A 23,165-nucleotide genomic window follows, 5' to 3' on the forward strand; every position below is an offset into this window, starting at 1 on the left:
GGGCTGGAGGCAACAGTACAGGTTGAGAGTCACCGTATTAATTCATTAGCACCTTCTAACCCAGCAGTTCTCAGCCTTCATTATGCAAAAACATAACCCAAGGGTGCTAGTTAAAGCGCAGTTCCCCATTCCAAATCCCGAAATCGGAATCAGTGGATGTGGGGAGGTAGTGCCTGGACTCTGCTTTGTGAAGAGACATCTTGGTGGGCAGATATCTGGACTGTCCTCTGAGGGGACACATTTCTACCTTCTTGGGCAGGAACCTTCAAGAGGCTTTGTGTTGGGGAGAAACTGGTGGGGGAGAAGGGAGGTCAAACACTGTGACCAAAGGCTGACTCGACCCACTTAACTTTGCCAAGGCCCAGTCCAGCTGCAGAGCCACACACCCCACCATGGAAAAAGGAAGGCAACATGTATTGATGGGGTTTGGACATGTCCAGTTGCTTTAAGATCCCACACATGCCAGCGGTTGCCCCAGCCTGGATGAGTACATTAACTTCTCAACGCATTGCCTCCCAGTGTCCTCACCTGGTACTCACAGCAGACAGAGAGAGGGCAGCCAACTGCCTTTCAGTACTGGAGAAACTGAGGCAGGCACAGGGCGTAGGGTGACAGTTTGCACCAGGAAGGCAAGAACAAGGGAACTACAATTTTCTGAGTGTTTGTTACATGCCAGAATCCCAGAGTGGTGCAAAATGGTTAAGCACTCAGCTGCTAACCAAAAGGTTGGCGGTTTAAACTCACCCAGAGACACCTCGGAAGAAAGGCCCGGTGATCTGCTTCCAAAAGGTCCCGTCCATGATAACCCTAGGGAATGCAGTTCTGCTCTGAAACATATGGGGTCACCATGAGTCAGAGTCATCTTGATGGCAACCGGTTGTTACATGCCAGGCATTGTGCCAGGTACTTTATAGCTATTGTTGCACTTAATTCTCACAAGGTTGTTCATAGTCTCCCCATTTCACAGGTGATACTGAGGCCTAAGTTAAGCCACTTGCCCTAAGTTACACATAATTGGCAGGAGGTGGGTGTTAGCATTTGATCCCAAGTCTGTCTGACTCCCTGGCCCATGCTCTTTCTAGAAACTGGACTTCCCCAGATATCACCACTTGTCTCTTTCTAGGGAGCCCTACCCCATCTGAGCCCAGTTTCCAGAGGGACACATTCAGACCTCGAACTCCACCTACTAAAAAAAAAAATCTTTTTTTTTTTTCCACCTACTTCCTGCCAGAAATTAACACCACAGATATCTCATGTTTATTCAGCAGGCGTCCTGGAGTTCCCAGGCTTGGTGCTTCTGGAGGCTAGTTCTCCCAGTCCCAGACCCTCAGAGCCCTCTCCTGCAGAGCCCAGAGCCATGAGTTAATCCTCCAAAGAGCCAGGCCCACAGAAAATCAAGAGGTGAAGGAGAATCCAGTCGGCCTTCTTTCTTCCCCACCCCCGGTGGACATATGGGTATGGCCTCCACCCACTAAAAAGAGCACTAGGTCAGGGGTCATGGCTCTTGTCCCCAGTCTACGTCTTGCTGGTTGCTTGACCTCCAGAAGCCTCAGTTCCCACATCTGTAAAATCTTGCTCTTCAAGTGAAGAAATGATGGAATGACAGTTCGCTGTCTGTATTTAAATACCCCGTATCATTACATAATCACTTTGTGATGCTGTGACCTCTGGTACAGAAAAAGTCACTTCTGTGCCTATTTAAGGACTGATCCCCTTAAGCATTCCTAGAAGTGAGAACCCCTTTGTGTCAGGCTATCTTCCCAGGCTTTTCTGTCCTTCCCTTAGCCTTTGACTCTTAGGAGAGCTGTGTTTTTTCCCCATCAGGGTCCTAAATTGTCCTTAAAGGGCTCCAGGGCTAGTTCACTCCCACTGTAATCTCTGAGATTCTTGGCCCCCTTCTCTATCTCCTTCCTCCACCTCATTCTTATTCGGGTTGTTTCTGTCCAGAAAGCCATAGGTTTTTCCCGGGTTTCCAGCTCTGCTCTTTCTCCCTTGAGTTCTGATGGCCCTGGGGGTTGGAAACATCAAAAAAGTCAGGATACCTGTATTCTAATCCCAGCTCTGCCACCAGCCAGTTTTCACCCTGAGCAAGTCATTTTCTCTTTCTGAGCCTCAATTCCCTCCCCTACAAAATGGGAACGGCATGCCTGCCTACCTGATGGGCTTATTTGAGGAACCAATGAAATGACAGCTGTGAACATTCATGTGGTTTTCAAAGGTAAGTAATGACCATCACCACCCAGTTCAGCACTTACCGTGAGACAGCACAGGACACACCATCATTTCTCATGGGGAGGCCCATCTCCCAAGGAAAGAGAGAAGGGAAAGCCAACCCTTCTTACCTGCCATGGCCTGGGCTAGACACAGGTCACCACAATGCCATGGGGTTGATATTAAACCTATTTCACAGTTAAGTAAACTGATGTTCAGAGAGATCAAATGACCTGTCTAGAATCATGCACCTGGAAGTGATAAGGACAAGGCCTCTTCTCTCTTCTCTCTGCTCCCCACCCCTCCATAGGAGTTACAGTGAGGGGAACACAGGCTTGGGGTCCCTCATTCAGACTCCTGGAAGGAACTTGGCCAAGAAGGTAAGTGTCCCTGACATGTCAGTGAAATCCACAGAGTAAACAGGATTCTGTCCAGGCCCCGGGCTTTCTGGGGAGACACCTGTATAAGCAGCAGCCTTTCCCAACAGAGCTCTGGTTCTGGAAAGACAGACAACAGCTGGGCGGGGCTGTCTGGCTGGGATTTGTTTAGTTATCTGACCACTATGAGGCCTGAGCAGGTGGGCAGACCACACCCTGCATTTCCACCTATGCCTGATTCTTCAGGCACTGGGAAGATCTCCTCTGCCTAGGCCTGCTGACCCTCACCCCCTCCTGACTCCAGCCCTGGTCAATGATCTCACCCACCCTGTGCCCATGAGCGAGCTGTGTCCTTCAAACCCATCAATGACAGAGTGAGGGACTGAGCTGAGATTACAGAGACTGTGTTTGTGTGTGACTGGAGAGCAGATAGTGCCAGGCTTGTCCTTATACAGCAGACAGTGTGCATAGCCTGCTATTGTGGCTGTATGTCCTGCTAGGGAATGTGTGTGGTGGGGGAAGGCATGCCTGTGAATCCCTTAATCACTGTGTGTGTGTGTATGTGTGTGTGTGTCCTGCTAGGGAATGTGTGTGGTGGGGGAAGGCATGCCTGTGAATCCCCTAATCATTTCTGTGTGTGTGTGTCCTGCTAGGTGTGCTTAGCGCATGAGAAGCTGTGCCCTGGATATCCTGAACCACCTCCGTGCAGGGGCAGATTATCCAATAAACAAGGTAAGCATGGGCTTCTGCTAATTTACTAATCTATAGTGAATAATTTCACATGGGTTTCCCCAGGCCACATCAAAGTGAAATCCATGTAAGATTGTTCACTACAGATTAGTAAGTAAGCACAAGTAAGCCTGTGCTTACCTTGCTCACTGAGTCATCACCGGCCCCTGTCAGGGATCTTAAAAGAGGCTTTGATTCTGTAGGCGGTGCTGTGGGGTTGGGAGAGAGACAGATGCCAGCCATACCTAGAAGCAAAATCTTTGATGTGGTGAAAAAATGTGAAATTGTTCACTACAGATTAGTAAGTAAACCCGCGTTTATCTTGTTTATTGGATAATCTGCCTCTGTCTATATGCTTGTGTTGTGTGTACTGTTAGGTGTGTGTGTGTTCCGGCTGGTGCCCACAGCATCCTCCACCAACTCTGGACGTATGTGTGCATGTGATTGTGTGTGTGTCCTGCAGGTGTGAGTGGACGCTGTCCCCAAGTGTATGTGCACACGTTTGTGTAAGCTCGGAGTGCCCTTACACACCTGCGTGTGTCCTGTGAGAGTGAACCGAGCCCAGCCTGTGCTGGCACGCGCGAAATGTGCGCCTGTGGGTTCTGGGGTCCCTCCTCCGCTCCCCGCTTGTCCTGCGACTGTGTGTGAGTGGCAGACGTCCGGGTGGCCCTGCCCGCCCGTGTGTGCGCGCGCTGGGTCCCGGGCCGGCGTGCGCGCCGGTGCGAGTGCCAGTGAGTGTGGCGCCGCTCAGCTCGCTCAGCTCCGCGCCCGCCCGCGCAGCCCGCGCACTCACACTGCTTGGTTGCTACCGGGTGACGCGGACTGGGACCGCCCCCTGCCTGCCGGCCCCTGGCACTCACTCGCGCCGGCCGCCCGGAGCAGGCAGCATCCGCGTCAGGTCCGTCCGGGGGCGCCGCCGACGATGCCGGCAGCTCCCGCCGCGCCCCGCCGGGCCTGCTGAGCAGCCCCCTGGCCGGGGCCGCGCCGGGCCAGGACGCGCCCGGGCGGGGCCGCGCTGCCTGCATGACCCTCCGGCGGCGCGGCGATAAGGCGACCATCAGCATCCAGGAGCATATGGCCATCGACGTGTGCCCCGGCCCGATTCGGCCCATCAAGCAGATCTCCGACTACTTCCCCCGCTTCCCGCGGGGCCTGCCCCCGGCCGCCGGACCCCTTGCCGCTGCGCCCCCGGAGGCCCCCGTGCTCCCGGCCGCGGCCAGCGCGGGCCGCCGCAGCCCCTCCGACGGCCCTCGCGACGACGAGGAGGATGTTGACCAGCTCTTCGGAGCCTACGGCGCCAGCCTGGGCCCCATCCCCGGCCCCAGCCCGGTGCGGCCGCCCGCCAAACCGCCCGAGGAAGAGCCGGACGCCGACGGCTATGAATCCGACGACTGCAGTAAGTTTCCAACTCGCCGACTTCTCGTCCCTTCTTTTTCTTGGGTCCTGGCGTCCTCCCTGCCCTCGCTAGCCCCTCGGTCCCCTCTCGTCCCTCTTGTTTTCCCTCGGCATACACCCCCAGCCCAGGCGCGGACCCCTCGCTTGCTCTGTGCGCTCCTCGCGCGCCCTGCAGACCCAGCCCGACGTCCCACCTGCCCAGACTGGAGAGGTGGGAGTTTGGGATGTCCTATTTCCGGGGGTCGGGTTCCCCAAAACCCGCGCCGCGCCACCTCTCGGCCCCCATGCGGGGAGCTCTGGGGCGCGGGCGGCGGCTTTTGTTCCCTGGAAGGGTGGAGTTGCGCCCCGGCGAAACACCAGTTGCTGCCGGTCGTGCGATCGCTCCCAGCCCGGCGAGCTCGCTTCGGGCCAGCCCTGCGGCCGGGGGGCAGTGGCAGAATGGGCTGGGGAGGGGGCCCGGGCTGAGGCAGGGCCGGTCTCCCGGGTGGGCCCAGCGGCCCGCAGAGCCCGGCGGCTTTGCTGGCGCGCGGGCCGAGGACCAGGAGGACCGCGGAGCCGCTTGTCCTCTGGAAAAACCTTGGCTGTACCTCCCCTCGCGTCCGTGGACCCCGCCGCAGCGCTTGTTCGGGCCGCCGACCTCGCCCACCTGTTACGCCGGCCCCCCGGGGCCAGTGGATTCCCCCAGCCCGCGCCCCCACCTCCTGGGCTGAGCTCCGAGCCTCAGGGAGCGGACAAGTGCCGGGGACCCTGGGGCCCAGGCCCAGTAGGACGCTCCTGGCGCCTTTTTCCGTCCCTGGGGGTGCCTGCCCAGCCCGACCCGGGCCTAGCCCGGAAGCTGAAGCGAGAAGCCGCCCGGTGCGGAATCGGTTTGCACCGGGTGGGGGTGGGGATGGGGGTACGCTGCGCACAAGGCCCCCAGTCCAGCTCTGGCCCCAGTCGCGTCACTCAGGCCTGCCCAGGAATGTGGACCTGGCGGGGCAGGGGTCCTCCTGGGGTTTCGCCAAGGCTCCCTGGTTGTTTCTTGGCGCCGCGAGGCTGGCCGCGCCTGGCGTGGGCGCTCACACAGGCCAAGGGCTGGGAGTTTCCGGAGCCTAAAATGTGCCACTGGAAGCCGAAGGTGAGGACTTACCTGTGCCACTCTGGGGCGCAGACCCCTCATCTCCTTATCCTGGGAGGCCCATAGCCGCAGCGGTGGGAGCGCCAGCCTGTGTGAGGAAACTGCCTGCTCTGCACTTTCTCCAGGCCTGGACCACAGCCTTTGGCCAGCACCTGGCATCTTGAGGCCCTGCCAGTGGGCATGGAGGGTGGGAAGCAGTCGTCCCCCTCCACTTTCCTGCCGGCTTGGGGAAATTGGGTCGGCGGAGCTTATTGCCTGCAGGGTTGTGCCCTGGCTCTTCCCCACCCCCAGCTCCTGACACCCGATGCAAAGTGCACCCCTTCATTTGCTGTGGCCTCTGACAGGCCCTAGCTGGGACTAGAGTCACCCCTTTGGCTGTACTGAATGAAAAACCACCCCTAGACGGGGTGAGAAATCCTTTCCATTTGCCGTATCTTTTCTGCTGAGCCAAGGGAGTGAGGGGGCAGGGCAGGGCTTCAGGCCACCTGCTTTGGGGCACAGAGGGCCCTCTGGATGACATACAATCAAGAAGTGAGAAATCTGGGCATAGCTTTGGCAGTCCCTGAATCCACAGGCAAGGAGGGGACCTGAAATGCCAAGCTTTGGCCAGCTGCCTCCTCTCTGTTCAACTCAGCAGTCTTTCACCTAGCATTTTGCTAGGAGCAGAGGGAGTACAAAAGGGAATAGGCTGAATCCTGACAGGGGACAGACTCACTCAGGGTCAGCAGTACAAGGCTGTCCTGGACACAGCTTTGTCAGTTTAAACTGGCCTGACCACACCTGTATCACCAGGGCACACTACAAAACACTGTAAAGAAGGCCCAGAGAAGAGCTTACGAAGGAGGGTGTGTGACTGAGCCAGGGCCAGCTGGGCCTCCTCATCCTCCTCAAGGGGTGGCCCACCCTTGGGCTTGGATCCTATTAGGGGCTGAGCAAACAGCCCAGATGTGGGAGTGCAGAAATCTTGGCTCCTGCCTGTGGGGGGAACAGGTTCTTGGGCAGGACTGCCCTCTGCCCAACCACCCCAGGCTATGCTCCCCTCTGGGCTCTGACAACCAGATCCCTAGAATAAGCCTAAATGATTCAAACCAGATGGTTCATTACAGCTTTAGCCAGGGTTATGCTATTTGCTGCCCTAATTATTGGATTATCTCTGTTCTGACAAAAAGAAATTAGGGCGGTTGCTCTGTTGTCCAAGGCCGAGAGCTGTTTATTTGTTCAGCCTTCTTCCCCGCCCTCTTTAAATCCCATCCTTTATTAAGTCTCCTCAAGGCACAAACACAAAACTGGCATGTTCCAAACAGATCTAATAGAGGAGCGACGATGGGGAGAAAGTGCAGTGAAATGGAATTAGAAATGCCACCCAGTGCCCTCCTCTCCCGGTTATCCAGGGTGCATTCTGGCTAAGCTTGACATACCACTTGTGCCCACCAGATGTGCCCTCTGCTTCACACCCCTGCCCTTGCTGCTCTCCTGCGTTTGATGTTCTCCCTCCTGGTCTCCACCTGTGGAAACCCAGTCCAGTCTTCAAAGATGTAATGACTAGGCTGCTTTGGGGTACACATAACAGAGAACAGTTCAAAGTGGCTTCAACAATGAGGAGAGCTGAGGTTGTGCAGCACCAGGGTAGGGTGACTCAGCAGCTCAATGGCATCATCAAGGGCGATAGGTCTGTCTGTCTTTCCACTTGGTCATCCCCTTTCCCTCTTAGGCTGACCTTCCTCATGGACCAAGATGGCTGCTGTGGGTTCAGGTGTCACATGCAGCAATAAGATCCTAAATCTGATAAGGGCCTTTTTCACTTCTATGTCTCAGTTTAAGAGTGAGGAAACTTCTCCCAGAAGTCCCAGGAGGCTTGTTCTCCTGTCTCATTGGTCAGAATTGCATCAAATGCCCCTGTTTAAACCTGCCCTGGGGTCAGGGCTGGACTCAGCCCCCCTGGTGCTTATGGAGTTCTGGAGCAAGGACGAAACGGAGGAGTTGCTGCTGGGTCTGCACAAAGACCCTCTTCAACTCAGAGCAGTTCCCAGTACCCACTGGCTGTGCTTCCCTCTTCCTTTGAGCCTAGAACCTCTTTTGGCCTCAATCATGTTCTGCCCACCTGTCGTCATATATTTATTCATTCAGCATGACAACACCAACTGTGTGTCAGGCACTGTGCTGGGCATGGAGATTCAAGAATGCCTGATATGCAACCTCTGCTATCAGGAATTTTTCAGGAACAAAGACAAATGAGTAGCCCAGCAGTGAGGAATGGGAGGAGGAACTCAAACAGGGACCAGTTGCACATATATAGGGCATCACAGAAAGGGCCCTACTCTAAGGCTGGGAGGAGGGAGGAAGCAAGCTGGCAAAGTGGAAAGAGGAGAGAGAGGGTACTCTTGGCACGGGGACTGCCATGGGCACTGACACAGAGGTATAGGACACAGCCCAGTTGAGCCATGAAAAACAGAGTTTGAGGTCTTCTGTGGCTGATGATGAGGCCAAAGTGGTCAAGTCACAGAAGACCTCAAAATGGCACATCAGGGAGGTTGAACTGAGTTCAGGAGACAATGGGGAACTTTTGAAAAAAATTTAAGCAGGGAAACGATTAGGTTTATGAAAGTCCTAACCTTCTGCTACTAAGTTCCTGGGAAGCAGGAATGCACGACTCATTCCTCTTTGTGCCCCACTGAGCAGCGCCTTGGCTCAGTGCCTCGGTTTCCCCATTTGTGAAGTGTTTTCGATTCAGGCTTGGTAATTATCTGTGGTGCTTGTCACAGATTTTACCTATTTGTGAGGCTGATATTTTTCTTCAAAAAAAAATCAGGGGAAACTGTACATGTAAAGATTGTTGAAATGGCAACAAATGTTTTGTTACCTGTATACTTGCCATAATAAAAAAAAATGTAAATAAATAATCTACCCCCCCACCTCAAAAAAAAAAGAGATCAAGGCAGATTGCATGTTCCCAAGGGTGTATGTGTCAAAAAAGTTCAGGTGCAAATCAAGGTCATAATGATGCAGCCAGTCTCCAGCACCCAGAGCAGGGTGAAGGTCAGCCTTAGAGGAACTGACAGGGCTTGAGCCTGCTTTGCTTTGAATTAGCCCATCAAAGCTCTGTAATTATTGGCAAGCAGGTGACAACTCTCAAAGGGCCATTAGTGACCCACCCTCATTATTTTTCCACAGATGTAAACTTTGGCTGGGGCATGTGATTTGAGTAGGCAGGGCAGGGGTGTGTGGCTCAACCAGAAAGAGACACACCTTACCCTGCCCTGAGGGCCCTCTTCACCCCAACCACCAGCCCAGGGTACATTTCCAACTCAAGGTTCCCCTCCAGGGCAGCAGCTAAGCCCCTACCTCCCTTTTCCCCAGAGCAGCTCCTTTATTTCCTAGCTGCATCCTCCTGAGAATTCAGTTAAACAAAGTACCACAAAAAAAATTTTTAGAAGACACTACACTCTAAGGGAAAAATTATCAGGATGGAAGTGAAGAGACCTGGATTCTGAGTCCAGCTCTGCTGTGCCACCCTGGCCAGATTACTTCCCCTCTCTGAGCCTCATTTCTCCAACTGGGATATGAAAATTATAGACCACAAGCTCCCTAAGAGCTTCATCAGCGGAAGCCTCTAAAAATTGTGACTGACTTCTATTTATAAACTATTATTTCTTACACACCACCACCCACCTGTCAGTTTGTCGTACTGTGGTGGCTTGCATGTTGCTATGATGCTGGAAATAATCCCACCAACATGTATGCCCAATAGGTGTGGGAGGGCATATGGGAGTACACCTACATTCATATGTAGGTTTGGCTTTGGATATTTCTGTATATTCATATGTGCTGCATGTCTTTTCATATACATAATAGAGCACATAGGGGGCACAGTCATGGAAACAACCTAAATGTAACCAAACACCTCACAGGAGTGAGTTACTGGGCTTGAAGGCTGAGGACCATAATCCTGAGAGACATCTAGGTCAATTGGCCTAACATTAAAAAAATGTTCTAGAGACAGCCTACAGACTGGGGAAAAAAAAATTGGCTGTAACATATTGACAAGGGTCTAATCTCTAAAATCTATACAATACTTCAACACCTCAACAACAAAAAGACAACCCAATTAAAAAATGGGTAAAAGGTATGAACAGACTCTTCACCAAAGAAGACATTCAGGCAGCTAACAGGCACATGAGGAAATGCTCACAATCATTAGCCATTAGAGAAATGCAAATCAAAACTGCAATGAGTAAGAACTACTTTAGGTGAAAAAAAAAAAAAGATGAAGGGAAGGACAATACTCAGTACACGGAAGGTCAGCTCAACTGGACTAGACCAAAAGCAAAGAAGTTTCCGGGATAAACTGAATGCTTCAAAGGTCAGCGGAGCAAGGGCGGGGGTTTGGGGACTATGGCTTAAGAGGACTTCTAAGTCAATTGGCAAAATAATTCTATTATGAAAACATTCTGCATCCCACTTTGAAATGTGGCATCTGGGGTCTTAAATGCTAACAAGCGGCCATCTAAGATGCATCAATTGGTCTCAACCCACCTGGATCAAAGGAGAATGAAGAACACCAAGGTCACACGATAATTAAGAGCCCAAGAGACAGAAAGGGCCATGGGAACAAGAGACTTACATCATCTTGAGACCAGAAGAACTAGATGGTGCCCGGCCACAACCGATGACTGCCCTGACAGGGAGCACAACGGAGAACCCCTGAGGGAGCAGGAGATCAGTGGGATGCAGACCCCAAATTCTCATAAAAAGACCAGACTTAATGGTCTGACTGAGACTAAAGGAATCCTGGTGGTCATGGTCCCCAAACCTTCTGTTGGCCCAGGACAGGAATCATTTCCAAAGACAACTCATCAGACATGGAAGGGACTGGACAATGGGTAGGAGAGAGATGCTGATGAAGAGTGAGCTACTTGTATCAGGTGGACACCTGAGACTGTGTTGGCATCTCCCGTCTGGAGGGGAGATGGGAGGGCAGAGAGGGTTAGAAACTGGCAAAATTGTCACGAAAGGAGAGACTGGAAGGGCTGACTCATTAGGGGGAGAGTAAGTGGGAGTATGGAGTAAGGTGTATATAAGCTTATATGTGACAGACTGACTTGATTTGTCAACGTTCACTTAAAGCTCAATAAAAATTATTAAAAAAAAAAAACTGCAGTGAGATACCATCTCATCCCCAACATTACTGGCACAAATAAAAAAAAAAAAAAAAACAGAAAATAAATATTGGAGAGGTTTCGGGGAGATTGGAACTCTTACGCACTGCTGGTAGGAATGTAAAATGGTACAACCACTATGGAAAATGATATGGTACCTCCTTAAAAAGCTATAAATGGAAATCCCGTACAATCCAGCAATTCCACTCCTAGGAATATATCCTACAGAAGTAAGAGCCATCTCGTGAATAGATATATGCACACCCATGTTCATTGCAGCGTTATTCGTAATAGCAAAGAGATAGAAACAACCTAAGTGCCCATCAACAGATGAATAGATAAACAAATTATGGTACGTGCACACCGTGCACAGCAATGATAAAGAACAATGATGCATCCGCGAAACATCTCATAACATGGATGAGTCTAGAGAGCATTACGCCGACTGAAATAAGTCAATCACAAAAGGACAAATAATATATGAAGCCACTATTATAAAAACACAAGGAAAGGCTTACACACAGAAAAAAGGAATCTTTGATGGTTATGAGGGAGGAGGAAAGTGGGGAGGGGAAAATCACTAACTAGATAGTAGATAAGCGTTAACTTTGGTGAAGGGAAAGACAACACACAATATAGAAGTCAGCACAACTTGACCAAAGAAAAGCCATAGAAGCTTCCTAGACACATCCAAACACCCTGAGGGACCGAGTAACTGGAACTGAGGCCTGGGGACCATCTAGGTCAATTGGCATAACGTAGTTCGTAAAAAAAATGTTCTACATCCTACTTCAGCGAGAAGTATCTGAGGTCTTAAAAGCTTGAGAGCAGCCATCTAAGATGCACCTTACCACCACCAACCCCCTCTGACAGGGATCACAGAGGGTCCTGGACAGAGTGGGAGAAAAATGTAGAACAAAATTCAAATTCACAAAAAAAGACCAGACTTACTGGTCTGACAGAGAGTGGAGAAACCCCCAGACTATGGCCCTTGGATACCCTGCTAACTCAGAACTGAAGCTACTCCCAAAGTCTACCTTTCGACCAAAGATTAGACAGGCCTATAAAATAAACAATAACACAACGTGAAGAATGTGCTTCTTAGTTAAATCAAGTATATGAGACCAAATGGCAACACCTGCCCAAAAACAAAGACAAGAAGGCAAGAAGAAGTGACAGGAAATCTGATGAAGGTGGAAAAGGACAGGGGGAGAAGTGCTGACCCATTGCAGAGATTGCCACTAATGTCGCGAAAGAATTTGTGTATAAAATTTTTGAATGAAAAACTAATTTGTGTTATAAACTTTCACCTAAAACACAATAAAATAAAACAAAACTTTCTACGCCCTACTTTGGTGAATAGCGTCTGGGGTCTTAAAAGTTTTTGAGTGGCTGTCTAAGATACAACTATTGGTCTCTTTCCATCCAGAGCAAAGGAGAGTGAAGAAAACCAAAGACTCAAGGAAACAATTAGTCCAAAGGACTGACAGACCACAAGAACCACAGCCTCCACCAGCCTGAGACCAGAACAACTAGATGGTGCCCGGCTACCACTATCTACCACTCTGACCAGGATCACAATAGAAGGTCCCGCTGAGAGTGGTGGAAAAAAAAAAATGTAGAACAAAACTAAAATTCATAAAAAAGACCAGATTTACCGGTCCAAGAGAGACTGGAGAAACCCCTGAGACTGTAGCTATTGGATACCCTTCTAATTTGGAGCTGAAGCTATTCCCGGAGATCACCTTTCAGCCAAATAATCGACAGACCTATAAATAAACAACAACACCCGAGGGGAAAGTGCTCCTTAGAACAATCATGGATATGAGACCAAAAGGCAACACCTGCCCAAAAGCAAAGATGAGAAGACAGGAAGGGGCAGGACAACCGAAGAATGGAAATGGGGAGCTCAGGGTGGTAATGGGGAGAGTGCTGACACATTGTGGGGAGTGCAACCTATGTCATGAAACAATTTGTGTATTAACTGTTGAATGGGAAACTAATTTGCTCTGTAAACCTTCACCTAAAGCACGATTAAAAAAAAAAACAAAACTACATGGATCACAATGAATATTGTCTGATATAGTGGTGGAAGATGAGCCCTCTAAGTTGGAAGGCACTCAAAAAACATAGTGGCCACAACAACAGACTCAAGCATGCCAACGATCCTGAAGATGGCGCAGGGCCAGGCAATGTTTCGTTCTGTTGTGTATGGGGTCGCCATGACATGGAGCCAGCGTGACAGCAACTACAACAACAACAGTTCTTGTAAAACCTCCATTGGAGTTCAAAGAAATTCATTAATCACATCCTGGCAAAGCACTGGGCATGTTGTTACTTCCCAGAAAGTGGTCACGGGTGCTGTTTTTCAGCTGAGCAGCATCCCAGTCCTCCTCCTTATGAATGAATTTCCACAGAGCTCCGCTCTCCTCCCTGGAACTGAGTTTCCCAGTGGGGAGCAGGCAACCCCTTCATCTCGCTGGCTTGTCCTTCTCTGGGATCGGGAGACGGGCAGAGGTTGTGGAGTGTGTGTTTTTACACACTAGAATCCACCGAGTCCCTGCTCCTGTGAGCAGTTGGTGAGCAAGTTGGTGTGAACAGACCAGCCATGTGGATTGACCGTCTGCTCTTCTCTGGTCTCACGGATGTGGACAAGACATGTCTGGGGGGAACGAGCCACTGGCCGGCTTGACCTAAACAGCAGAGTGATTTACTCTCATGTAAAGCTAACTTCTTTGGGGACTGGTATCCCAAAAGCATGGCCTGGTGAATCTTGGGCCCATGGCTGTATTGGTGGTTACAGGCATGGTCACATATACCTCACTTACAGCCTTCTGACCTGCCCACCTGCATGAAAGGGAGGGAGGACATAGAGAGCAAAAGGCCACGTACAGTTATCACCAAAGCTCCACTCAAGGCCTATTGACTCTTAGTTTAGACACAGTTCTAACCCGTATTGCCACGAAGCTTCATAGAAAGAACAATCAACTACTGAAAAGGAGGGAGAGCTGCTTGCGCTACCGAAGGCAAGTATTCTAAAAGGGGGTTCAAGCTGATGGCAAAGGGGGAGACAGAAAAATAAACTCTCGAAGAGAGTAGCCACCTGGGACCACTTGGTGGAGGATGGTCTCACACCCCCTCAGTGTCCAGGCTATGACTGTGACATACATTAGCCGTTTGCACTACCCAGGGACTCCACAGTATTGTGAGGTGGGCACTGTTGTTGTCTCCATTTTACAGATGAGGAAACTGAGGCACAAAGTGGTTAGGTAAGCTGTCAAAGGTCACGCAGCTGTCAAAGTTTGCACAGCAAGGAAGATCAGACCCTGGATTTGAACCTGAGGAGTAGATATCAGAGAGTGAGTCTTGCAACCCATACTAGGCTGCAGTCCGGTACCAAGAAATCGGGCCGTGGGCCTCACTCTGTGCCAGGAGCTGGGGAGCAAGACCAGCAAGATTCAGCGTACACATGGGCCTTGATGTGTTTGTTTCTCTGCAGACTGGAGACACTTTGTCATGCCTGGGCCCCTGCGCTGGGCCAGGATCTGCACACTTTCTCTGTGAATATTTTTAACTTTGCGGGGCTGTATGGTCTGCTGCACCCACCCAACTCTGCCTTTGCAAGGGGAAAGCTTCCACTGACAATCTGTAAGCAAATGGGTGTGGCGAGATTTGGCCCTGGGGCCATACTTTGATCTGAACCCGTGTTGGAAGCCCCTGGCCTAATACACCAAAACACATTGCTATTGAGTCAATTCCCACTCATAGCAACCCAGTAGGACAGAGTAGAACTGCCCCCACAGGATTTCCAAAGAACAGCTGGTGGATTTGAACTGCCGAGCTTTTGATTAGCAGCCATTGCACCACCAGGGCTCCGGCCTAATAAACAAAGCCCTTCAAATCTGGCCCTGCTCTCCACTCAGGGAGAGCAGCCACACAGCCCTCTATCCTGCCGGTTGCCTGTAGTTGCAGCGCCCCCTCTTCCAGCCCCAGTGTGCCTCCAGTGAACTCCTACTTATCCTGAGGTGAAACATCACCTCCTCCAGGAAGCCATCCTTGACTGCCCCAGTTTGCATCGAGGTCAGGCGTCCTTCCTTGGGCCCCCATAGCTCCTGGCTCATCAGACTCTTGTGGTAAATTGTTTTCATCTGTTCCTCCCATCAGACTGTGCTTTCTTTGTGCTGTTTCTTTCCTGCTTTATAGATATTTTTATCTCTAGAGTCAGGCATATTGTAAACACTTGGTAAATGATGAGCGAATGGATGAACAAATGAATGAATGAGGTTCCAGTTGACTAGCCCAGCACCTGGGAGCAGAACCTGGGCTTCTGAAGACATCCTGTGAATGTGTGTCTTGCGGTTTGGGGATGGCCCTTGAGCTATGCCCCCACCAGCACCCCTGGCCTTCCCAATGGGAGCCCCGTGGACATGGAAGGCCACGGCGGCTGGGTATGAGTGCCTCTGAGGGCAGCAGCTGCAGCCAATCATTGCTGGATCCTCTACCCAGCCCTTGGGAATCACCTGCTGCCTTTGAAAGGCTTGGGGACAGTAGTGTGAGGACCCAGCTTGCTCCTCACAGCCTTCCCAGGGTCCCCAAGGGGCTGGAGAGGCCAGGAGCCACAGCCCTGCGTACCGCCTGGGGGGTGGGAAAGTGGATCAGCCTGGCCAGTACCTGCAGCCTCTGCCTTCTCACAAAATCCTTGTGACATATAACAGGCAAGGGAAACTGATGCACAGAGCCCAGAGTGGTAATTACACAAGGAGGGCAGGAACTACCGTTAGCTGAGTATCCGTACACGTGGACACCACACTGGGCCAGCTATGGGCCACGCAGCACAGGGGCTAGGGGCCAGGTCTGGTGCCACCCACCTGAGTTTGAATCTTGGGCTACCATCCCCATGACTGCGGGTGACCAATTTAACCTCTGAGTCTCAACCGTTCATCTGGAAAGTGGGAGAATACTGCTCCCTTCCCAGGTTGAGTAGATGGGGAGCAAGGACGAAGAGTATTTGGCTCACAGTAGTGGTTCACTTGGTGACAGCCACCACTTGGAGACATCCACCTGCCCCAGGGTGAGGCTTCTTCATGATGTGGCCAATGACCTGTGCTCCTATCTGCCCACAGCCACCCTGGGCACGCTGGACTTCAGCCTGCTCTACGACCAGGAGAACAACGCCCTGCACTGCACCATCAGCAAAGCCAAGGTAGGCCACCACAAACCCACAGTCCAGGGTCCTGGAAGTCAGAGGGGCAGAGGACAGACGAGAGGCAGCCAGGTTCTCTTTTCACCTCTCCCCACTCTCTACTTTTGGTCCAGGCTTCATGGTTCTTTGTATGTGGGGTGCCAGGCAGGGAGGGAATTCTTGACTGAACTGTCTCAGCTGCCCACCCCTCAAAAAGCCCTGTGCAGCAAGGCATGTGGGGGAAGGGGTACAACCAAGAAAGGGGTGAGAAGATGAAGGCTGGAGCGGGGCTTTCAGGGGACTGAGGCCCAATGGGGCCTGGGGAGGGGCTAGGGGGCGGGAAGGAAGAGAAAGTGGGTGGACATGGCATGTCTGTCCTGCAGGCTCAGAGGGAGGGGTGGATTCTGATGCCTCTGGGCCCCCAAAGTTCCCAGCACATGGGCCTCCTGGACCACCCCACAGGGGTGGGTGGGCACCACAGGGGTGGGCTGCTGACCCTACTGCTGTCTGGGATTAATCCTTTGGAGTGTCAGGGCCTGTGCCTGGAAGGCCCTCAGTACCTGCTCTCTGGGCTGGCCAAGCTTTTAGCCACCATTCCTGGGGGCTGTGGGTGTTCGTGGACCCACTGAGGCCCCAGCCAGGCCCCCGGTGCTCACCTGTACCCTGACTCTTTGCCCCCCTCACCTGTGGGCCTGCACCTGAGCCGGCATCATCAGCTCTATGTTCTCAACCATGCTGTTCCCTTCGTCCCCCCCACCACATGGCTCCCTCTGGGAGGAAGGTGCCAAAGTTGATGTTCTCTCGAAAGGTAAGGGCAGCCTGTGTGGCCTGGTAGAACCTTGCAGAAAAAGCGCGTGTGTCGAGCTGAGAGGGCCTGAGCCAGTGCAGTTCAGATCAAGGTGCTTCCTGCAGAGCTGGCTGGGTCCAGGCCTCACCCTCAACCTGCAGGTTGCCCTCTGTCCCTCCCTCCCACCCTCCCATCTAAGGGGCTGCCCAGGGTTCTGTGTGCAACCAGAGAGACAGGCTGCCTGGTGCCGTTCTAGGCTGTGCCCCCAGCCCCACCTGGGCTACCAGAGCTGGCCTGCATGGGCAGCTATGAGTACTGTCCACAGTTGGCCAAGGCCAGATTGGGCACCAGGAGGCCTGCACACTCCTGGCCCTCTTCTCTGGGTGCTCCCCAGACCTTGCCCAAAAGGCATGAGCCTCCCTCCAGGAGCTCCAGATCTGCCCCCTGGGTACCAAGCTGAGGATCTGGTGGCTGTGCCAAAGGCTGCAGGGCCCGGGCAGACCCCTTCTTCTCCCTCAACCCAGCTTTGTAGTTGTCCAGGCTTGGGGACTGGGGCTGGGCGCTGGATGCCAGGCTACTCTGGCCAGAGCCAGCCTCCTCCCCTCTCGCCCCAGACACCAGGCCCTCCTTATGCTGTGTGCTCTGCCTCCCCTACGTGGGCTGGGGGTGTATCGGTGTGCGCGTGTGAGCATGCATGTGCATATCTGTATGTGTGTCTGTGTGTGCCTGCACATGTCTGTGTGGGTATGTGTATATGTGCGTGGGTGCATCACTGGAGGCACTGGAAGTTGGGGATGGGAGGTCTCCAGGCCAGGGTGGCTCCCCATTCTCCATCTCACTCTGCTTAGATCCAGTTCTGTAGGGAAGAGGGTGGCAGCAGGCAGGGGATGAGCTGGGGTGAGGGAGGGGTGTGGAGAGGAGCCACAGGGAAGGTGGTGGGCATGGGGAAGCTGAAGCAGAGCTGACAGGAGGAGCCCCTCAGGCGTCTCTGGGGAGATGCAAGTTGGACCTGAGGCTGGGCTCTAGCTTGGGTGTGCTCTGGGTATATGGACCTGCCTCGGTTTTCTCATCTGGGTGATGTGAGCATTAAATGAGTTCTCTCTCGCACACACACAGCTGGCGCTCTGTAAGTGCTTGGTGTATGTACCTACGCACACACACACATGCACTCACACACACCCACATGCGCGAGGACATGCAGGCATTCGTATCCAAAGAGAGACTAGAAAACTCCAGCAGTGCAGCCCGCTCTGGGAGGCACATAGCCTCTGCTTTGACCATCCGGAAAGCTCCTGCTCTCCTCGCTTCACCCACAGCAGTCCTCAAGAAGCCCAGGGAGGGGCGGGACGGGCCAGGCTTTGGTGGAAGGACTTCCTCTCCAGGCTAGAGCTATCCCTGCCCTGCGCCCCTCAGCGCCAGGAGCAGCCACAACTCCCCTCCAGCCCCTCCCACACGAGCTACCCCCGGAGCCCTGGGATCAGCTTCTGCAATAAGCTGGGGGGGTCTGCGTGAGGGACGGGAAAACAGCTTCCTGTCCTCCCCCCTCTTTCCGTGGGGCATGGCCCATGCAGAGCTGTGTCGGGCTGTGGGTGGAGAGCCTGGGTGGGGGTCAGAACTTGGAGCAGGGGCAGAACAGTGCCTTGGCCTCCATGCAGTGCCCTCTGACCCCTTCTGCTTCTGGCCAAGAGCGTGGCCACCCCAGGATGCTCACGGACTAGCTAGTTGGGATGGTGATGGTGGGGGATAATAGCAGGGGGCAGGGGTTCTGTCACAGCCCAGGGGTCCAGGAGGACAGAATGGGCATCACCCATCTGCCCTACCTCAGCCCCCAGGGGCAGCCCAGGGGCGAGGAGCTGGAACCAGCATAGCCACTAGGTAAACATGGTGGAAGGCCAGGTGGTGCAGATTTGCAAATGAAAAGTCAAGAAATGTGACCCAGTGAAAACATTTTTAGCTACAAACGCACAGGCAAATTTACGAGAATTGTTACATGAGACACAAATCTTCAGAGATCCCCTGCTTGCTGCAGCCTGTGCGCAGGCCATGCCACCAGATGCCCCAGGGCCCCAGGATAACTATCTTTGGGACACTTGGTGGGAAAGGGCAAGAAGCTGGGACTGAAAGAGCCACCTTGTTGCCATGGGTGCACACAAGGGAGCAGCAGGACACCCCCATCCCAGCCCTTGGCCGCTTCTCTGGCATCTCCAAAAGGGCCTGGCATGTAGGGGAAGGGGAACCCATGCCCTGCCTGCCAGGCCTTAAGGCTCATGCCATTGTGGGAAGTTGAAATTATTGTCCCTTTTACATATGATAAAACTGAGGCTGGGTGTGGGGGGTGTGGTAAAATAACTCATTCACTTATTGTATCAGCTAATAAGTGCAGGAGCTGAGATCTGAACCCAGGCCAGTCTGACTCCCAAACCTGTACCCTTTCCCCAACAGCTTCATTTGTAGAGAAATGGGTCATGAGAACCCCCTTCTCATATATCAGCCCCCAACTGGGAGTGCCTTCCAGGCCAGGTAGAGGTGGGGCACCAGGGAGAAGGGCTTTGGGTTCCCTCGGAGGTGGGCTGATCTCAGCAGCCCAGCTGCTTCTCCCTCACCTGGCTTGTGAAGAAAATTCATAGTTCATCTTTGAATAATGTCATGGGGCTGCCCTTGGGCCCTGCGCAGGCCACAGCTCCCTCCCTGCATCCCTGGGTGCCGTCCCAGAAAGAGAGCCTGCAGTTTTCAGGAACAAGAGCATGCTTGAGGTCAGTTAAGCCCCTATTTATGGTTCCACTTGTTCCCTGGCTGTGTACATTTGGCTGCTTTTTCAAAAGGACCTGAAAGCAGAGTTAGTCAGGGGTGCCCTCTTGTGGAGAGACCCTCTGTGGCCAGCCAGCTGTGTGACCATGGACAAGGGCTGGTTGGGAGCTGTGCCTAATCCAGAGGGAAGAACATAAGACATCCCCCCGTGGCTATAAAGGAAGCATGTGGGTGAGTGGATAGAGAGTCACATGGATTTAGGGTCAGTGAGAGAACTGTCCACCGAGGAGGCTAGGGTGCGGGGAGGGGAGTCCAGAAGAGGGTGGGTAGTGTGGAGGCTGGAAAGCAGGGTCATGTGACTTCATTTGAAGGAGGGTGAGTCCTCTGCTTTGCTGATAAGGAGAATAGAAGAGAAAGGCTGATCCATAAAGAAGCTGCCTTGGGCCTCAAAGTTTGGGGTAAGGGCAGGGGATTGCACCTGCACTGAGCCATCCCCATTCCCCTGTTCTGGGTGTTTGGGGCCAAGGGTGTCTGTGAAGAGGGCCATGAATGGACCCAGCCAGGAGGCCCAGGGGATCAGGATGTCTGCTGAGCCAGGCTCCTGGGGGCCCCAGCTGCTCTGTGCCTCTGGTCTCCACTTCACACCCTCTGCTGTTCTCCTCTGCTCAGGGCCTGAAGCCTATGGACCACAATGGGCTGGCAGATCCCTACGTCAAGCTGCACCTGCTACCAGGAGCCAGTAAGGTGAGGGGGTCCCCCTCAGGCCTGCCGACCAGCTTACAGCTGGGGCTGGGACCTGGTCTGAGCTCGAGGCACCCAGGAAGGTCTGCCACTCACATACCCTCATTAGAACCCTTCACCTCCACCCAGAGCACCCAGTCAACACCACACCCTCCAGGCCACCCAGGGGCGTGGAGTCAGCATTGCCTGGCTGCTAAGCTGGGGGACCTCCAGAGAATTTCCAGCTCACCATTTTATAAGCAGCATTCTCAGTTGGATGTTAATATTATATACGAAAAAAGGGTTCTGTGGTCATATAAGGAGCCCTGGTAGTGAAGTAGTTAAGCACTTGGCTGCTAACCAAAAGATCGGCAGTTTGAACTCACCAGCAGCTCCATGGGAGAAAGATGTGGCCGTCTGCTTCCGTAAAAATTCCAGCCTTAGAAATGCTATGGGGCAGTTCCACTCTATCCTAAAGGGTCACTTTAAGTCAGAATCGACTCAACGGCAATGGGCGTGTGTGGTCATATAACATCATGTAACATAACACCATATAACATTACATCATATAACATAAACCTGTTAGATAGGTTTCTTCACTGCAGGACTTGTCAGAGCCTTTACTGAGTTGATGGGCTGCTCTGTGACTCTCCACAAAAGCGATGGAGTGGGTGGTGTCTGCCTAATTTATTTGACCACAGAACCCTGGATCACATGCTAGATGACCCAAAAGACCAAGCCCATGCTTGGGACACCAACAACAGGTGCTGGGAAAGGAGAGGGAAAAAAAAGTTTTTTTGTTTTGTTTTACAAAAATGTTCTTATTAAAATAAGAACATCAAGGCCAGCACTGGAAAATCAAAACTTGATTGGGCCTCCTTATATGCATCTTGCAGCTTACCGTTGTTTTTATTTTCAATTACATGGGTGGGGGAGTCACCATCATCTTTTCAGAGTGTGTCTTGCCCCAGCCCTGGTCCCACAGACTATCTCAAGGAGAAGTACGACTGTAGTCCAGCAACTTTGTTTCCAAGCGAAGAGTGAAAACCAGAGGGGAGATGGAGGGACCTGGGACACAGCCAGAGTGAACAGCAGAGCCCAGGGGTGGGGCTCCTGTCCCAGCCTTTCAGAAGCCAAGAGCTGGGGACTTCCTGCCTGGCCCCTCCTGGGAAGAAGGCCTAATGACTACTCCTGGCGACCACCCTGGGCTGACTGACCTCAGGCTGCTGGGACCTGAGTTGACATAAGTGCCCAAGCTCCCCTAGACTAGGGTATGGGACTGGGGCACCACACTGGTCCAGGAGGGCCACCCTAGATGGGAGGGCAGAGGTCCCACCACCTGCAACTGGGCAAGTGAGAAACCACCTGGGCCAGACTCCTCATGCTCAAAGTGCGACCCCGGGCAGTGAGAGCTGCATGCAAGCTCAGTGATGATGAGCCCCTCCCCCACCACAAACCATGGGGTCCTCATCTGTGAAAGGGCAACTATACCTGCCTGACTTGGAGCTAGGAGGAAAATGAGATCACCCCTTTCAAAGGTATAAGCTTCGTTCCATGGCAGGGGCTGGCCATGCTGATTGCCACAGAGCGTGGGACAGCCACCACACCAGCAGCCCTGCTCGAGGTCCGCAGAGGGTATGACTGAAACCCTGGGCAGACACGCTGTATTGGTTTGGTGGAGCTGCCATAAAAAACTACCACAAAGTGATTGCCTACCACAACAGAAATTTATCGTCTCACAATTCCGGAGGCTTCTTGTTGTTGTTAGGTGCCGTTGAATTGGTTCCGACTCAAAGCGATCCTATGTACGACAGAACGAAACACTACCCAATCCTGCACCATCCTCACCACCATTGCTATGTTTGAGCCCATTGTGTTAGTCCATCTCATGGAGGATCTTTCTCTTTTTTGCTGACCCTCTATCTTACCAAGCATGATGTCCTTCTCCAGGGACTGTTCCCTCCTGATAACATGTCCAAAGTACATGGGACCCAGTCTCACCATCCTTGCTTCTAATGAGTATTCTGGCTGTACTTCTTCCAAGACAGATTTGTTCGTTCTTCCGGCAGTTCGTCGTATATTCGTTATTCTTCCCCAGCCCCATAGTTCGGAGGCATCAATTCTTCTTCAGTCTTCTTTATTCATTGTCCAGCTTTCATATGCATGGGAGGCATTGAAAACAGGTCAGGTGCCTTTTGGTCCTTACGGTGACATCTTTGCTTTTCAAGAGGTCTTTTGCAGCAGATTTGCCCAATGTAATGCGTCATTTGATTTCTTGACTGCTGCTTCATGGACGTTGATTGTGGATTCAAGTAAAATGAAATCCTTGATAACTTCCATCTTTTCTCCGTTTATCATGCTGTTGCTTATGGTCCAGTTGTAAGGATTTTTGTTTTCTTTAGGGTTTTTTTTTTTTTTAGGGTAGGTGTAATCCATACTGAAGGCTGTAGTCTTTGATCTTCATCAGTAAGTGCTTCAAGTCCTCTTAACGTTCAGCAAGCAAGGTTGTGTCATCTGCATATCACAGGTTGTTAATGAGTTTGATATTAATGATATTGTTTGATAATTCCTGCATTCACCTTTCTTTGGAATGGGCACAAATATGATTCTCTTCCACTCAATTGGCCACATAGCTGTCTTCCAAATTTCTTGGCATAGACAACTGAGCACCTCCAGCACTGCATCCATTTGTTGAAACATCTCAGCTGGTACTCCCTCAATTCCTGGAGCCTCGTTTTTCACC

At 52.4% G+C, this 23,165-nt stretch overlaps 1 protein-coding gene across 1 annotated transcript in view; it reads left to right on the forward strand.

Moving 5' to 3' along the window:
- Positions 1-4,340: 4,340 nt before the first annotated feature.
- Positions 4,341-23,165, forward strand: part of DOC2B (double C2 domain beta) — a 37,246-nt gene continuing 18,421 nt past the window's right edge. The window contains exons 1-3 of the mRNA XM_003416806.4: positions 4,341-4,713; positions 16,109-16,188; positions 20,372-20,446. Coding sequence (XP_003416854.1) covers positions 4,341-4,713; positions 16,109-16,188; positions 20,372-20,446 — 528 coding nt within the window. The remainder of the gene's footprint in view (positions 4,714-16,108; positions 16,189-20,371; positions 20,447-23,165) is intronic.

The sequence above is a fragment of the Loxodonta africana genome, chromosome 18, assembly GCF_030014295.1.
Source record: "Loxodonta africana isolate mLoxAfr1 chromosome 18, mLoxAfr1.hap2, whole genome shotgun sequence".
Lineage (NCBI taxonomy): Eukaryota > Metazoa > Chordata > Mammalia > Proboscidea > Elephantidae > Loxodonta > Loxodonta africana.